An 18,615-nucleotide genomic window follows, 5' to 3' on the forward strand; every position below is an offset into this window, starting at 1 on the left:
TGCATTGGCATAAGATGTGCACTGCTATCTTGTATAAATAGCTGTCATTTTTGTAGCATTTTCATGTGCAACCCAGCAGATCTACCAGGATGTGGAGGCTATGCCGGGTGAGAGGACCACATGGAGCCACCAGCAGCAGTCACAAGTCTCTGGCACAGTACCAGCTTTCAGCACTACATCTGGCCTCCAAACTTAGTGCCACAGTGCAGTGGACCTCCAGGCTCACTCCATCAGCAGCCAGAACACTGTCCAGGGGGCAACAGGTCACGTCCCCAGTACAACAGCCATCTTCTGCCACTGTGGTAGACACGCCTTCATCATGGCCGCCATGATGGAGTCATCCACCATAGAGATGGCTACAACACCAAGATTGTCAACCATCTTTGTGCACTGCTCATGCCAGGTGTCTGCAGCACAGCTCACACAGTGGGGCTTCATGCCAGGTGTTGAGCACAGGTGTCAGCAAAAGCTGGATGCACTCATGAAGTGGGGGCACGGTCACTAGTCCATACCGATGCAGCACTAATGTACGAGCAAACAATGAGGTATTAATTTTCAGAGTCAAACAATGGAAAATCCAGGATGGATTCATAATTTTGACAGCCACATCTTTCTGAGCCTCCAACGGCCCTCTAGCCCTCCTTAATCTTCTACTGCCTACTACCCCAACATCACAGCTACCTCTCCAATGATGGTGTTGGCTGTATTTGGCAGCAGAAGTGATGGCATTGTCTTCAGCGAGTAGCAGATGGTTCAACATCCATGCAGCATGACATCCTGACCATGACCTGCTGTGTCAATCAACACAGTGTAGCTTGTGAGAGAACTGTTAATTGTTTTGCTGTGTATGACAGGCATGGTATCTATGAAGGGTTGTTACCAAGGCTTGAGGCTTACTTTGTTTAGGTGAGAGGAACTGGCTGATCTGTTGGAATTTTGGGGTAGCTACTAGGAGCATGGAGCCTGTTAGATATTCTCAGAGTAATCTGCTTGGGCACTGTGCACTGAGTCAGTAACTGTAACTTGTTTTATTTGCCATCTTTACAAGCATAGTGGGAGGCAACTTAGGAAATCTAGACAGTCGATAAAGTGGGATAAAATGTAATTTGTTGCTTATTTTTTCAGTTTTTGAGTTGTTGCATGTTTATACTGTGTATTGTGTGTGAATGAGGGGTAAAGGTGTTGCAATGGAAGACTCAGAAATGTGGGGTGTTTTGGAGCCAGAGGCAGTGCATTTGTTGGGGCAAATTGCAGTTAAGGATGAAGAAACAGAACTGCACCAGACACCAGATCATGAGGTAGATCCAACTGCCACTAGTCTAATTATTCCCTTTCTTTGAAGGTAATCTGAGGATATGGGATGATTTGAGGAGGACCCCACATGATTGATGAGTATGAATGGTTGGTCAGTTAGTCAGTTATGGTTGGCAGTTATGATGGTAAATGTAAGTCTAGCGAGAGTCACAAAAACCTCTGTGATTTGAACAAAAACATTGAGGAATGTGGAGACATTCAAGCAGTTGAAGTGGGAGCTCCTGCAGAGGTACAAGAAGCAGGACATGCATGGTTTTTTCACAAACAATTTTGTATTGTTATGAAATGACATGGGGAAGCCATAGAGGATTTTTCTGACCCAATAAGGAAGGTGAATATATATAGACATGAGTTGGGGGAGAATGACGAAGCAAATAATATTTTGTGCAGTAAGCCACGCAAAGGGCACTCCTGAGACTCTTACCACTGACACCACATATACATAATTAAAGCGAGATGGCCAATGCTCTCTTCAGTGCATATGCACATCAGGCTTGAACTCTTGTGGGAATCAGCAAGATGCTGCAGGTAACAAGGATAATGGGGAAAGGGCATTACATTATTTGTGTGTGGATAAGTTGAGAATTTGGGTCTGATGGGAGGTGTTCTTAGGTAGTCAGTGCAGTTGCAATGACCACTGTGTCCAGATAGTATAGTTGTCAAAGTATCTGCCTAGTAAGCAGAAGATCCACATTCAAATCCTGCTCTGGCACAACTTTTCTCATTGATTTGAATCAATGCCCACTCACAGGCAATATCTGTAATTCATTTAATCTTAATTCATAATGGCTGCTCGATGAAAATGGTGTCTCTTCTTTCAGACGTGTCTGAAAGAACTGTCAGCACATATAAATACTATAAGAAATTTGTAAGGAGGTTCCCCAATATAATGCGACCACTCACACAGCTGTTGAAAAAAGGTGCAAAATTTTGGGGGACAAAGAAGTGTCAAGAGTGTGCTTGAAGAGTTGAAAAAGTTTTAATGTCAAGTCCAGTATTGATTTTTACAGATTTTCAGATAGAGTTTATACCATCTTGTGATGCATGCTTTGCTGTGTGTCCCAAATCAAGAGGTCAATGGTAAGGAACATCATGTGGCTTTCAGTACTGATATAACTTAATAGAGCAGAGGAAAACTATTCAGCCACCGAGAAAGAGATATTTAGCCTCATATATGAAGTCACATATTTTTGATGTTGCCATTACAAGAAAAATTTAAAGTGGTGACCAACCATGCCACTCTGAAATGGTAATTAGAGTAGAAAGACCTGTCCATCAGACTACTAAGATTGACATTATTAAGAATCAGTGGGTTTGGCTATGAAGTGATGCACAAGCCTGAAAAAACCATGGAAATGTAGATGCTGCGAACAGAAAGGTAGCAATAGTACAGGTACTTTATCAAGGCACTGCTGAAAGGCAAGCAGCCCAGCATGCTGATAGGGACTGAAAACTGCACAAAATGCAGCTGCAATTCAGCATGTGTGATGGTCTGATGTTGTAGGTAATTAGGTTAGGGTCGTGTGTAGTATCACTGGCTAAGTTGAAAGAGAAAGTCTAGAGAAGGGCACATGATCATGTGTTGTCTGGCCATGGACAGTGCTGAACAACTAACCAAAGACTGGCTGACAGATACTGATGGAAGGGAAGGAAGGGAGATATGGATCAGTACATGAGGAATTGTGTGCAGTGTATGTAGCATGCGTACTTCGGTCATCAGTGAATACCATTACAGAAACTGCCAGAAGCATCAAAGCTCTTTGAAATGATTGATGTGGATGTGTTAGGAGTGTTTAACCGGATACGAGCAGGAAATTGTTTTGTGTTGACAATAACAGATCACTTTTATCAGTATGTGGAGATGAATGCTATGCCAAATTATCAAGTAGTTACAGTCACACAAGCAGCTTACCACATTACAAAGTAATTTTGTTTGGTCCCTACATACTGAAGGGTAAAACTAAGAAATTCGTAAAGAGGTACTGAAGACTTCACGACGTGGTTGAGACTATGTCACTAGTCAACATCAGTCTGCAGTTGCTGACTTGGTCAAGAATAGTACATGTTGGATGCCTGTGTTCATTCTGTGGTGCTCTGGGTCCAATATGAAGAGTAGTAAGACAGAGCCCGAGAAAGATGCAAAAAGGGATAGACGTAAGAAGGTGGATGGACCTGCATGAAAGGCACTGTATGCACTAAGGTCAAGGAAGTGACAGAGGTATTTTTACAGTGTTACTGATGAATATTTAAGGTATTATGTGTGAGGTGTCAGGTTATAAAATACTAAGAGTTGAGGAATGAATTTTTGTGTTAGACAAAAGGTTCTTCTGATTTTCTTTGTATGTGGGTGCTCATGGGCGGCAACAGTCTTCTGAGGAGCAGGGAGGATCGTGGTAGCCCTTGTCCTCAGGTTGCTACACATCAGGGGCGAGGGTGGAGAGGTTGCTAGTCATGCCAGTGCTGAATGTCTTTGCCCAGAAAGGAGTGAGGCTGCTATGGAATCAGCACATGGAGGAAGGAGTTCTTACTGCCAACATGGTAGTTATCAACCACCATATCAAGTTTAGTTTTTAATGCATGGAAATGGGCTTCAACAGGTAGACATAAGGAAGTTCATACAAGTGAGGACATGAGGTGTGTTGTTAAGACTGGGTATAACGTGCTGTCGACATCGAGGTCATTAGAGGCAGAACACAAGCTCAGATTGCGTCAAGGATGGGGAAGGAAATTGGCCATGCCCTTTCAAGGGAACCATCCCGGCATTTGCCTGAAGCAATTTAGGGAAATCACGGAAAACCTAAATCTGGATGGCCGGACATGGGTTCGAACTGTTGTCCTCCTGAATGTGAATTCAGTGGATCTCTCATGAGGGGGACAGACATGTGGTGGTGATGGATGAGGAACTGCAACATTGTTGGAGGGAGAAAGTGTCCAGCTCAGTCGATTCAAATTGGCACACATGCATACACTGTGCAGCTATTCATGGGCAGAAATGAAGGACAGTGTTGTTCAAGGGACAGTGTGGAACCTAAACCTTATTTTCAGCAAGTGGGGTGACAATGGATTTATTCTGTATGTGATAATGTGGTACTGGTGGTGAGTTATTACGAGTGTGGAAGGTTCATAGAAGCAAGCTGGATGGATCTGAGGGGAAGTGAGTTGTTGATTAATGGGACAGCATGTGACACAACATGGCCAACCTTCCATCTACCAGCCATGGTTTTGAGAGTTAGCCAGCTGAAAGTAACACAGTCACAGTTTTCTAAGAGGTTCCCCCATAGCAGAATATAACCATTCTGAACAACACATTTAAACTGGACCTGGTTCATCCCCTGGAACAATTAATAGTTGTCCAGAAGGGTGGATTTCAGGCAAACAGTTGCTGCAGTAAGTTGAGCAATTCAGGGAAGGACAATGACGAGTACCAGGATCTTGAGCATTGCAGTACCTAATGCCACAGTGGATTCAATCTTGCTGTGTATAGCCTACATCTGTCCCAGGCAGGGTGCCATCCATCAACCTGATGCATCAGTAGAACAGGTTCTGGTCGAATGGATCCTCACAGCACAAAAGTGAGTGAGTGTGGAATAATGAAGAGTCACTATTGATGACAAATGTATTTCCTAGAGTTTAAGAGGTAGGAGGTCACAGAATGAGTTAGGCATGTTTGTAAAGAAGGGCACAGGACTGGCAGGATGTAGAAGTATAAAGGCACGATGTGACGTGCATTCCAAAGAAACAAATGGTCTGTTCAGTGGGGTAGGAATAAGCAACTGACAAGTGTAAGAGGGAATCTAGCAAATAAGGTTAAGTGGCACAATGGCGTTACAGGTGTTCTGCTGTCTTGTACAAACAGCTGTTATTTATGCAGCAGTTTCATTATCCACAACCTAGCAGTTTTACCAGGGATGGAGGCTACGATAGTTGAGGGGACGACATCGAGCCACCAGCAGCAGTCATGAGTTTGAGTCTCTGTAGCAGTACCGGCTTCCAGCACTAAGCCAGGTCTCTGGACTCAGTGCCACAGCACAGTGGGCTTTCTGGGCTCACTCCAGCAGCAGGACTCCTGTGGAGCAGTGAGTACATCCCATGCATGGTGGATGTCTTCTGCCACTGCGGTGGGCAGGCCTTCACACTACGCACCAACAGCCGCCGGGATGTAGTCGTCCACCACAGAACTGGCAACCGAAGCAAGGTTGCCTACTGTCTTCATGCGGCACTGACACCAGGTGTTTGTGGCATGACTCACACAATGGGGTCATGTGCCACTTGCTGAGAATGGGCGTCACCAAAGCTGGATGTGCACATGTTGCAGCCTGCTGACTGAACAGTAGATGACATCTCACGGGCCACCTAACCATCTTTCTGTGGAATGGTTACTACCCCATGCAAATAAAATAGTTACACCCACATCTTTCTGGTCCTCCACCAGCCTGCTATTCCACCTCAACCCTCAACTGCCTGCCATCCTGTCATTGTAGCAACCCTTTCACCAACTGGGTTGGCTATAATTGATTTTGGAAACTCCGTGTTAAATGGTGTTTTCTTTTGCTGGTACAATGTGTTTTAGTTGTAGATACTACAATTTTTTCTTCTCTTTTCATCAGACCCTTTCTTACAGTAATGAAAAGTAGAATAACATTTAAACTATCATCTACAGTATCTTTGAATTAACTTATTTCCCCTGCTCTTCTTATAAAATGTCAACTGCATTTAATTGCAGTATAGGAGAAACATCAAAATATGGTTAATACAATTTCACTGATACAAAGCTATAGTTAAAATGGAAAATCCAGGATGGAATGTAACAATATTATGAAAAGGATAGTTGCTATTCAACATACAGTGGCCGATGCTGAGTCACAGATAGGCACCACTAAAAGACTGCCAAAAGTGAGCTTTTGGACAACAAGTCCTTCATTGCAAATAGACAAAACAAACACACACACACACACACACACACACACAGTCTCTGACTGTAGGGACTGGACTGCGAGCAGAGGTGCATGGTGGGAGAAGCAACCAGGTTGTGTAGATAAGGAGGCGGCTGGGACGGGGAGGGTGAGGGATAGCAGGGTATGTGTGGCAGATGGTAAAGCACTGCTTGTGGGAGCCTACAGGGGTGAGGTGAAGAGAGGGTAGGGCAGTTAGGTGCTTTCGGGGAGTTAGACTGAGGGTGGGAAGGAGGAATGGGGGGCAGCAGGAAAGGAGAGAAGTAAAAAGACTGTGGGCCTTGGTGGTATAGACGATTGTGTAGTGCTGAAATGGGAACAGGAAAGGGGCTGGATGGGTAAGGGCAAAACTAACAAAGATTGAGACCAGGAGGTTAACAGGAATGTAGGCTATATTGCAGGGTGAATTCCCACTTGTGCAGTTCAGAAAAGCTCATTTTGGTGGGGAGAATCCAAATGGCACAGGCTGTGAACCAGTCATTGAAATGAACATTGTGTTGGGCAGCATGCTCAGCAGTGGGGAGGTCCAGCTGTTTCTTGGCCACAGTACTTCGGAGGCCATTCATGTGAACAGACAGTTTGTTGGTTGTGTCATGCCCATACAGAATGGAGCAGAGTGTGTCACATGATTGCATTTGATAGGACAGGTGATGTTTGTGACTGGACTGGAGTCTGTGGTGGTGGGAGGATGTATGGGACAGGTCTTGCATCTAGGTCTATTACAGAGATATGAGCCATCAGGCAAGGGATTGAGAGCAAGGGTTGTGTATGTACGGATAGGATATTGTGTAAATTCAATGGGCAGTGGAGAGGGTGGTTGTGGTCTGTGAAGGCCTCAGTGAGACCCAGTTTTGTACAAAAACAGATCTACCAGGCCGAATCTCTCCAGTCACCCACCATTTCCCGAAGTCCCACTGTTCAGCAACAGAGGAGCATTCCTCTTTTGACTCAGTACCACCCAGGACTGGAGTAACTGAATTATATTCTACGCCAGGGTTTCGACTACCTCTCGCTATGCCCTAAAATGAGGAACATCCAACCCCCAATCTTTCCCACCCCTCCCACAGTGGTATTCTGCTACCCACTGAATCTATACAATATCCTCGTCCATACCTACACAACCTCTGCTCCCAACTCCTTGCCTCATGCCTCGTGTTCCTGTAGTAGACCTAGATGCAAGACCTGTCCCATACATCCTCCCACCACCACCTACTCCAGTCCAGTCCAAGCATCACCTATCCCACAAAACACAAGGCTACCTGTGAAACCAGATATGTGACCTACATGCTAAGATGCAATCACTGTGCTTTGTTCTGCCCCATGTGGGCATGACAAACAATAAGCTGTCTGTCTGCATGAATGACCACCGTCATACTGTGGCCAAGAAACAGCTGGACCACCCCATTGCTGAGTACGCTGCCCAACACGTTGTTCTTCATTTCAATGACAGCTTCACAGCCTGTGCCATCTAGATTCTCCACACCAACACCAGCGTTTCTGAACTACACACTTGGGAACCCTCCCTGCAATATATCCTACATTCCTGTAAACCTCCTGGTCTCAATCTTTGTAAGTCTTGTCCTTACCCATCCAGACCCCTTCCTGTTCCCATTCTGGCACTACGTAGCCCTATATTCCACCAATGCAACGCAATCTTTTTACTTCTCTCCTTTTCTGCTCCCCCCATCCCTCTGTGTAATGTCCCGACTGCACCTAACTGCCCTACCCTCTCTCCACCCTGTCCCTGTAAGCTTCCACAAGCCCCAAGTAGCACTTTACTGACCCCAACTCCTACCCTGCTATCCCTCCCCCCTCTCTGCCCCAGCCTCCTCCTTACCCCCACCACCCAGTTGCTTCTCCCACCATGCACTGCTGCTCACAGTCTGGCCCCTACAGCCGGAGACTGTGGTTGTGTGTGTGAATTGCACCAATTGCATGTGCGCGTGTGAGGTGTGTGTGTGTGTGTTTTTTGTCTGTTTGCAACTAAGGCCTTGTTGGCCGAAAGCTCACTCTCTGACAGTCTTTTAGTTGAGCCTATCTGCAACTCAGAATCTCCGCTATATGGTGAGTAGCTGCTATCCTTTTCCTAATATTGTTGTAAAGCTACAGTTAATAAGCTGAAGTTGTATTTAAATATTAATGGAACTTTTTTGTGAAAAGATACCTTTACATATTCAAATAATAAGACAATTTATAAACTACATCCTGCTCAAATCAAACAATGGAAAATCCAGGATGCTCAAATATTCAGTTCATCATTCATGAAATCTTCAGCTTGTTATAAATTTTCATTCTCATGTACTGGGAGTCGGAGCAAGTTTAAATGATGAACAGGGAGCACATTTTTCTTTTTTTTTAATTTCGTGAAGTGTGAACAAGCATTTCTCCTTGTATAATTTTAAATTGGTATGAAAACAAATGATAATTTAATGGATATATAGGAAAGGTACTGTCAATAATTTTAGTTTTTTAAACAATGAGCAACATGATTTCCTTGGACGCACAACACACATCTAATAATTCTTTTCTGTAAATTCAGTATGTACATTAAGTTGCTCGAATTTCACCAAAAAACAATACCATACCTTATAACTGACTAGAAATAGCAATGGTATGCAATTTTCCTTTTGTCTATGTCAGTGACATTTACCAATATTTTCACTGCAAATGCAAAGCTATATAATTTGTTTACTAGATATCCAACATGTTTGTTCCAATTTAAATTCTTGTCTAGATTTAATGCTAAAAAATTCACAGAATCCACTTCTTCTAGATATTGATTTTTGTGGTTTACTTTAATTTCCTGGCATGTTGACTGTTTTGATTTGAGCTGGATCACATGGGTTTTTGGGACGTTCAGGGTTAATCCACTGAGATGAAGCCATGTTTGTAAATGACCTATTGTATTGATGATGCACACAGGGATAGTTTCTGACTTACAATCCTCTATTAATACAGATGTGTCATCTGCAAATAAAACTGATGGGGCAGTTATACTGATTGACAGATCATTAATGTAGAATTGAAACAATATAGGTACTAAGATAGAACCTTCAGAGACACCTTGTGTTACTGTCTTCTATTTGAAAGAATAATTTGCTGTGCAGAGACAACCACTCTTTATTTCATTCTGCATTTCTGAATTTCTTTCTCTTTTGTTAGCTAAATTTATTTACATTTTGTCAGTACTTTTCATACTGATTTGCTTGCTACACAGACTATGTAAGAACATGAGCTCAGCTGCAGCTGTAGGAATATCTACTGAATGCTTTAAATAGCAAACAAATAATCCAAAAAATTAACCTGGGCCCATGTCACCTTTAGACTATTTTTCTGTGTTGCTTGTGGCACACATCTGAAATATTAGTAATAAATTTTCTATATAGAACTTATTTTCATATATCTTTATATAGAAATGACCCTTAAAGTTTATTAGACGATAAACTTATGCAAAATTTTGTCAGAAACGTTGATAAATACAGAATTTATCTTACAAATATGCTTGGTGATTCATAAAAGCATTTATTTACTGCAAGTTCATGCTAGTCAGGGCAACAAAGCATGCAAACTCACAACGCCCATTACCTATCTTAACAGTGTGGATTCTTTATTTGCAAACATTTCATTGTTCAGTTTAGGAAAAAACACAAGCAAATGTTCTTCACAGCAAACACTGAGATTTTGAGAAGAAGACTTTAAATATTAACACAGTAAAAAAGTTCAGCAAACATTAAATATGATGAAGACAAAAGCAGTGATTTACACCAGTGAAAATTCACAAAAAGCTCTGTCTAATGTTGTCCTTGGATGAGGCAGAACTAAGTAACAGGTAAGATGAAGAAGAAGAAGTAAAGAAGGAGGAGGAGAAGAACATATTTTACAGAAGGAAAGCATGTATGTGCATATCCAAATATAAAACACCAGCTTCAGTGCACACAAAATGCCATGCCAGGAGCTCAGGGTCGGTGGGCGAAGAGCACATTCAGATCAGCTCACAGGTACATTTATGCTGTAAAGGAGTACACCAACCTCGAAGGCAAAAGATTTGCAAGTGAGAACTTCTGATTAGGACACACAGTGAGACATTGGAAAAAGTCATCCTTCACATCCGGTGTCTCCGGGCTAATATCTTCATTGTAAATATGACGCATGAGTTCCAAGCGATGTCTACAATACAGACAATGATGCTGTTAATTACAAAAAGTGTCAAATGCACACTGAACAGAAGAACACCTGTACTGCAGACAGAAGTAATACATAAAATTAAATGCATGCTTTAAATGATGATCAACTATGCAGTATCTTTTGCCTTGGAAGTTACTTTTCCTTCTAAAAGCCAAAAAAAACACCTCACTTGTAATTTCTGCCACAATAATATTTGACTACAGAATCAATCAATTTCTGCCTCCAACAATTAGATCACTATTATTTTACAACATTATTTTCCATTGTTAATTCCCTCATGCAATTAAATAATTCTATCACTTTTTGGATCTGAAATCATTTTGAAGGAATTACATTGATCATATATTTAAAAATATCAACATGAATTTCATACATAATACACAAAATCAGAACACAGTCACAACAAATAAGACATGGAAGAAATGAAAATCTATACAATACGACAGGTAATACCAGAAGAACAAAAAAACAGCACCCCAATATCTACTGTTTGCACTAGACACAATATCATGAAGAGCATTCAGTTCAATTCCTCCCTTTAATTTATGAGTATTCATTTTCCATTGGATTTATCTTCCATGATAAAAGCATCTGATTTATTTTGCTTCACTTTCATTCTGAAATCCAGTGCTCGTTCTCCTTTGTTGCAGTTTATCAGGTTGAGTTTCTCCTTTCAACATTTGTACATTCTCTTTCTCTGCTTTTTGTTTTCTCTTCTTTGTGCCCCTCTTGTTAGTGCATTCCACATGCATACCATGTACCCTCCTGAGACATGTTGTTCAAAAGTTTACAAAGTATCATCCTTTTTGTGTGCCTGTCTGGTACTCATTACCTCTAAGAGATATCAAGCACTATATGCACAAGAAAAGAAAAGCTTTCTAAGACAATGATTTGCAATTAACAGGCTTTATTTTTTATATACATAGCAAATATATTACTTTAATTTTTCTTTTCCATCACGTGTATTATATTCTAATGCATTTGAGAAACAAATTATCTACTCATCACTGAATCTGTGTGGAGAATATTTCTCTTTCCTTACATCATCCTTTGAGTTCCATGTAGGATTTTCCATTAAGGATAGAAGATGGTAAAAATAATATAAATTCATTAAAAAAGATCAAATATCCTGGAGTATCAGTGTGTATAAAACCTGAATGATATATAACAGGAAGTCTTCCCATGAAGAAACTGTTCTTGTGGTATGCTGGAAGACAGTAATGGTCTTTTGATTATTTTATCAAAATAAACCACAAATTTATTGATAAGATTAAAATCTGGATATTATGGAGGCCAGGGAAAACATGTTTTAATCTTTACACTTCTCAAACAAAACTTTTACACTTCTAGCCATGTGATTGGAATGCATCATTACCTTGAAAGTTGAAATCTGCTGCTGGGAGTAATGCTTGAGCAACTGAATGAACACTTTGAACTAAAATGGTTTCACAGATCTTAAAAGTTACCATTATTTTCTGTGAATACCAGGCCATGAGCACCCAAACATCATACAAATGGAACTTTTCCAAGTGTTTTTGCTCTTCCTTGATGAAAGAACCTTTGGTTTTGAAAGATAGCTTTTGTGTCTCTCTCTCTTTTTTTAAATCAGGTTAAAACTTGGTAAGTGGAAGTGTTTTCTACATTTGTTTCATAAACTATGAAAAAAGGATTACTTTTTTGCAGTGCACTCAACATGCAGCACTCTTGGAAGTGCTAGCACAAACAAGCCATATTGTGATGGAGGCAATATTCAGTACTTAGAAAATAGATACATACATGTTTCATAAGTTACCTTAGTAACTTATTTGTTTTTTTGGTTGCCAATGTGTTTTGACTGAGTGAGCCTTTTATTTACTTTCCTGTCCTTAACTTGTCCATCTGCCTTTTCTTTAAGAAACATAATATGGTAACAAAAGATTCACATTGAAGTTCATTTTTTGTGCAGTATTATTCACTCAACAGCTGGGTTATTGTTTTATCTTGTGCTAAATTTGGCACTGATATATAGAAACTTGATGCAACAAAGAACAGTGGACCAACAGTACAAATTTACCTCAGCTTCTCCAGTGTCCAGTAATGTGTTGCACCATTCTTGGTGTCCTGCACTTCAACAGCAACAATGGTTCGTGGGTAAGGACGCTCATCGTCGTCATCATCATCAACAGCTGGTAACAGGTCAGCAGGGAGTGGAGAGTATAGAGTATCTGTCAAAAGTGTGAACTGGAATTGCACCTGCAACAAATTTACTATTGATTAGGGTGTGCTCAAGTCACATTTTTTTGGGATCTGCAAATACTATTTCACAAAATAATATAAATATAACTGCCAGTAGTTTCAAAAAATGTGTCTCATAAGTTATGTTTAAGGACCAAAAAACTCCCTTGATGTTTTCCAAATATTAATGGTATCCTTATTGTGTTTGGAAAGTAGTCAGTGAAACTTATTAGACAGATATAAAAAAGAAAATTTTAGTGCTTTACAGGAAGAAGAAAATATGAGTAGCAAACATATGTTCATCCAAAGATTGGCTATAGTTGCTGATAAAGTAGAGGAATGTCATCTTTAATGAGAAAATTACAAGAATATTTTCTTAAATGTCTTCTGAATATTCATATTTACAATATAGCTCAGTGAAGTTCTGGAATTACAGTCAACTGGTCATGCCAGCAGTCTTTTTATTTTACTAACAATTTTCCTTCTCTTTTGTTATAGAGTAATCACAATATTTGCATGAAATGAAGGGGAATATAAACAACTGTGACTCCATTCAGAACTAATGTGACTCCTCCCTTATATGACGAGATTATGCTTTTGGCTCTCCCATGGAACTGTAGGTTCTGTAGTATAGAAAAAAGATTCGAACAACAGGAGGAAAAGATGTGTGCCCTTCAGGCTGAACTATATTCGGTAAAAACTGAATTAGCTAAGTTAAAGGGGGAAAAAGACTGCGGGAAATGGGAATTGGTAACAAGGAAATCGCGAAAAGGGACCAGCCATGTAGATGTTGTCGAAGTTCCAGTTATGAATAAATTCTCCTTGTTACCTGAAGTAGGAAGGGAGGAGCCAAAAACAGGAGTAGTTGAAAGTAGGGTGCAGCAGACTACTAAAATTGGTAACAGCATTAGGTCGGGAAAATCTAGTAATAGGAAAAGAAAAGTCTTTCTGCTAGGTAGCAGTCATGGGAGGGGTGTAGGCCAACTAGTGCAGGAGAAATTAGGAGCAGATTACAAGGTCACGAGTTTGTTTAAGCCAAGTGCTAGGCTTAGCCAGGTGATAGAAGACATAGGACCACTCTGTAGGGACTTTGACAAGAATGATGAGGTGATAGTAATAGGTGGGGCAGGAAACAGCCTGGCTAAGGATAGGAATTATGATATTAAGAGTGACCTGGATTAAATAGGAACTGCAACAGGATGTACGAATGTGGGTTTTGTTGAGGTATTGCAGCGTTACGAACAGCCCTCGGTTAACCCTTCTGTGTGGCGAGTTAACAGAGAGTTGAGCGAGCAGCTACTGGACGGTGCAAAAACACACATTTATACAGTGCCTGTTGGTAGCATTGGGAGATGGGGATACACTCGACATGGCCTGCACCTAAATAGTCTAGGGAAGGATAGATTAGCTGATTTAATTGTAGGTCGTCTAAAGGGGGCCACTAGCACTCAAGGCAAAACCCCTGTGACCCGAAAGGGCATAGGGGCACCTTTTTTAGGTTGAACAAGATGTCCAGACAGGCAGCTCTTAAAGGTAAAAAAATAAATGGTTCGAATAAAGGTAGAGGAAACAGTTGTGTTAATATATTTCGCCAAAATATCAGTGGATTAAGGAACAAAATAGACGAACTAATAATTTGTTTTGAGAATATTAAAAATACAACAGAAGTTGATGTACCGTGCCTGTCTGAACATCATATAACTACACAAATGGAAAATGTAAATATTAATGGGTATGAATTAGCAACTTATTTTTGTAGAGACAATATGGAGAAAGGAGGAGCTGCCATTTATGTTAAGGGGGAACATAGTTTTAAAAACATAGAAACCGCAAAATTCTGTGTAGAACAGCACATTGAAGTATGCGCTTGTGAGCTTAAATTGGACAGTGGTAAATTCATAATTGTGACTGTGTATAGGTCCCTACTTGGAAATTTTCAAATGTTTCTTAAAAACCTAGATCTCTTGCTGCATTATCTGTCAGAAAAGGGAAAACACATTATCATTTGTGGAGATTTTAACATAGATTTTCTTAAACACTCAAGCAAGAAGAACGACCTTGAACAATTACTTTACTCTTACAATCTGACATCAGTCATTGATTTTCCTACTCGTATTGTACAAGACAGTAGCACCCTGATAGATAACATTTTCATAGACCAAGATAAATTAAAAGAAGTAAGCACCTATCCTATTAAGAACGGGCTTTCTGATTACAATGCACAGCTACTTTCAATTCATGACTTTGAAAAAAACAAACAAAATAATACGCCCAATTAACCATATAACAATTCAACAATTTAAGGAAAGCTTGAAAAGGGTAGACTGGGAGGATATTTATCAGGAACCTGATGCAAATGTTAAATTTAACTTATTCCATGATAAACTTGTGGGTATATTTGAAAACAGTTTTCCTAAGAAATTAGTGAATCATAATTCAAATAAACTTGATAAAAAACCATGGCTGACTAAACGGATTAAAATTTCTTGTAGCCGAAAATGGGAACTATACCAAGACACTAGAATAAGTCGAGATGAAGAAAAGCTCAACCATTATAAGAAATATTGTAATATATTAAGGAAAGTTATAAAAAAATCCAGAAGTATGTGTATCAAGTCTGAGATTAGCACCTCTGATGACAAAGTTAAAACAATATGGAATATAGTTAAAAGGGAAACAGGGCAATCAATGTCACAGGACAACAGTATTACTGTTAAGCACAATGAAAAGCTTATAAATGAAAAATCACAGGTTGAAAATATTTTTAATAATCATTTTATAAATGTAGTGGAAAATATAGGCACCAGCTGCTCACCAGATAGGGCAGAACTCTATATGAAAGAGGCATTCCCGGTGCAAACAAATGAAATTGAAATCCTACCCACCTCACCGTCTGAAATTAAGAAAATAATAAATTCACTTAAGAATAAAAACTCACATGGAACTGATGGTATCTCCAATAGAATACTAAAATCTTGTCCACACCTGATAAGTCGAGTTCTTAGCCACATGTGTAATAGCTCATTGAATCAGGGAATATTTCCTGACAGATTAAAATATGCCATAGTTAAACCCTTGTATAAAAAATGTGACAAGACAGACGTCAACAATTATTGTCCTATTTCACTTCTGACATCCTTCTCAAAAGTGTTTGAAAAAGTAATGTACTCAAGAGTAACTTTACACATTAGTGGGAATAACGTTTTAACAAAATGTCAGTTCGGTTTTCAGAAAGGTGTTTCAACAGATAGTGCTATACACGCTTTCACTGATCAAATTTTAAATGCTCTGGATAGTAGAACATCACCAATTGGGATTTTCTGTGATCTCTCTAAGGATTTTGATTGTGTGGATCATGAAATCCTCTTAGATAAGCTGAAGTACTATGGAATGAATGGTTCAGTACACAGATGGTTCACTTCATATTTAACTGGTAGAATGCAGAAGGTTGAAACAGTAAACCCACATAGTACACAAAGGGCAGCAGATTATTCAGACTGGGGATGTATCAAGAATGGGGTACCACAGGGTTCTGTCTTGGGGCCTTTGTTGTTTTTAATATATGTTAATGACTTGCCTAATTATATTGGACTTTCATTGAACTTTGAAAAAACACTGTACATACAGTTCAGTACAGGGAAAGGCATAACACCAGAAATAAATATAGAGTGTGGGGGAAAATCTTTAGCTAAAGCAGATTGTTCAAAATTTCTGGGTGTCTGTATTGATCAGAATTTAAACTGGAAGACACACATTGACAATCTACTGAAATGATTGAGCTCAGCTACCTATGCTATTAGTGTCATTGCAAATTTTGGAGACAAGCACATCAGTAAGTTAGCTTACCATGCATATTTTCATTCGTTGCTTTCTTACGGAATCATCTTTTGGGGCAATTCATCACTAAGAAAGAAGGTATTTATTGCACAAAAATGTGTTATCAGAATAATGTCTGGGGCTCATCCAAGATCATCTTGTAGACAATTATTTAAAGAATTAGGGATATTGCCAGTAGCTTCACAATATATTTACAGCCTAATGAAATTTGTTGTTAGTAACACAGATCACTTCAGAATTAATAGCACAGTCCACAGCTACAATACTAGGAGACAGGGTGACCTTCACTACCGTTCATTGAATTTGACATTGGCACAAAAGGGGGTGAATTATACTGCCACAAAGATTTTTGGTCAATTGCCAAACAATATCAAAAGTCTGACAGACAACCAATCGGCATTCAAAAGTAAGTTAAGGGAATTCCTGAGTGACAACTCCTTCTACTCCATAGATGAATTTTTAGACATAGGCCAAAGAAATACAGTAAGCATTAACAATTGTACCGTATATAAGACTAACAATGATTATTTGGGATAAATGAATCTTGTGTACTTTGACACGTTCCACATCATTACGAAAGAATCGTGTTCATGATCCATGGAACAAGTAATATAACTAACTAACTAACTAACTATGAGTCTAAAGTGTTGTAATTAGTTAACTATCTGAGCGAAGAGTTCATCATGGGGAAGACCTTAAACTATGGCTAAAAAATTCATTGCACTACACTGTTGTTTACAGGCACCAGTTCTACAGAAATATTTGGAGCTCGACTTTTTTCCTCATTTATACTTGTTTCATCCTTACTGAAAACAAAAATGAGAAATTTAACAGAATGCATGGTAAAAAAAGTAGAATCTTAGAAGACAAGGCGAGTAAAGAGACAACACTAAACTTTCATAAGATTATGGCAGTGTCGTTAGTCATATATAACACTAAAATCATTGGCCCTCAGCCATTATTAGCAAAGAAAAAAATTAAATTCAGACCCAGAAACACAGTTTATTTGATCAGATACAATCTGGTCAAATAACATTTTGCACCACCTGTGTTTGTGAACATTTGAGGTCTTAAGATTTGAAAGGGTAAGATAGTGAAGGGATAAGCCTTATGAAACTTTAATAAAAGTAGCAAGACCTACACAAAAACCAAAATTAAGGCAGTCGGTTTGAAAGTGCAAATCTATGTGCATACGTGAAATTGAAATATGCTGCTAGGAAAGTCCAATATTGTGTTGTCCCATCCCGATCACTATAACATGATTGGATCCTTCTTGGCACTCTGTCCAGAAGGTTGCCAAGATGTTGGTTGATGTTCAAGCCTGCCCCACTATTTGATGTTGGTTGACATTCAAGCCTGCCCCACTATTCAACTGCAGCCTTTCACAAAGTCATCAAGTGTGTGACAAAGGTTCCTGCAACAACATACTGAAAGCTTCAACTTGTCTCAAGCATGCTCACATGCTCAGTTGGTTCATGTTACCAGATCCTGGAAGCAATTTCATTTAGTCATTTAGTTTACTCATGGCTCCAGGATGCAGGTGTTCACAAGGTGTGTCTGGCACAATCATTTATTACTGTCTTGAAAGATGAACCCATCACTAGAATGTTGACTGTAGGGCTGACAGTAAGTTGGAAGATCCTGTTCCGAAACTGCAAAGCATTCAAAATTACTGATAGCTGAAGAGACACTCCAGACATCTGTACATGATACTGCCTGACTCTCCTGCCTCCTGACACTGTGGGAATGCATGCTTGGGCTGTGCATTGATACCTAGATGCTTCCATACACTTTTATGACAATCACCAGGCATCACACAAATCCTGCACTTTTTGGTGAAGAGGATTCGACACTCCATTGATCCAGATTCCATCCCTAGTGTTATCTTGCCTATCTTATCTGCATACCCTGGTGCTGAGGGGTTTGTACTGCTGTTTGTAATGTGTGCCTTTGGGCCAAATTGATCGTGTGTAGGTGGTTGTATACTATATATATCAACAGACCCCCTCCCATGGCAGTGTGTAGTTCTGTTGCATTCCCTTCATGGTACTTACGAGCCATAAGTTGTTGATAGCGATCACAAGTTAATGTTGTTGACTGCGGACAAAGAAAG

The 18,615-nt window shown here is 39.9% G+C and overlaps 1 protein-coding gene across 18 annotated transcripts in view; it reads right to left on the reverse strand.

The window, feature by feature from the left end:
* Positions 1-18,615, reverse strand: part of LOC126334957 (kinesin-like protein unc-104) — a 331,002-nt gene that overhangs the window by 91,403 nt on the left and 220,984 nt on the right. For 10 of the 18 annotated variants that reach the window (XM_049997727.1, XM_049997726.1, XM_049997724.1 and 7 more), the window contains one exon: positions 12,505-12,683. In XM_049997727.1, the coding sequence (XP_049853684.1) occupies positions 12,505-12,683 (179 nt within the window). Of the gene's footprint in view, positions 1-10,295; positions 10,434-12,504; positions 12,684-18,615 lie in introns of all 18 variants that reach the window. The other 8 variants (XM_049997716.1, XM_049997708.1, XM_049997715.1 and 5 more) reach the window with 1 other exon arrangement.

This window comes from Schistocerca gregaria, chromosome 2 (genome assembly GCF_023897955.1).
Source record: "Schistocerca gregaria isolate iqSchGreg1 chromosome 2, iqSchGreg1.2, whole genome shotgun sequence".
Taxonomy (NCBI): domain Eukaryota; kingdom Metazoa; phylum Arthropoda; class Insecta; order Orthoptera; family Acrididae; genus Schistocerca; species Schistocerca gregaria.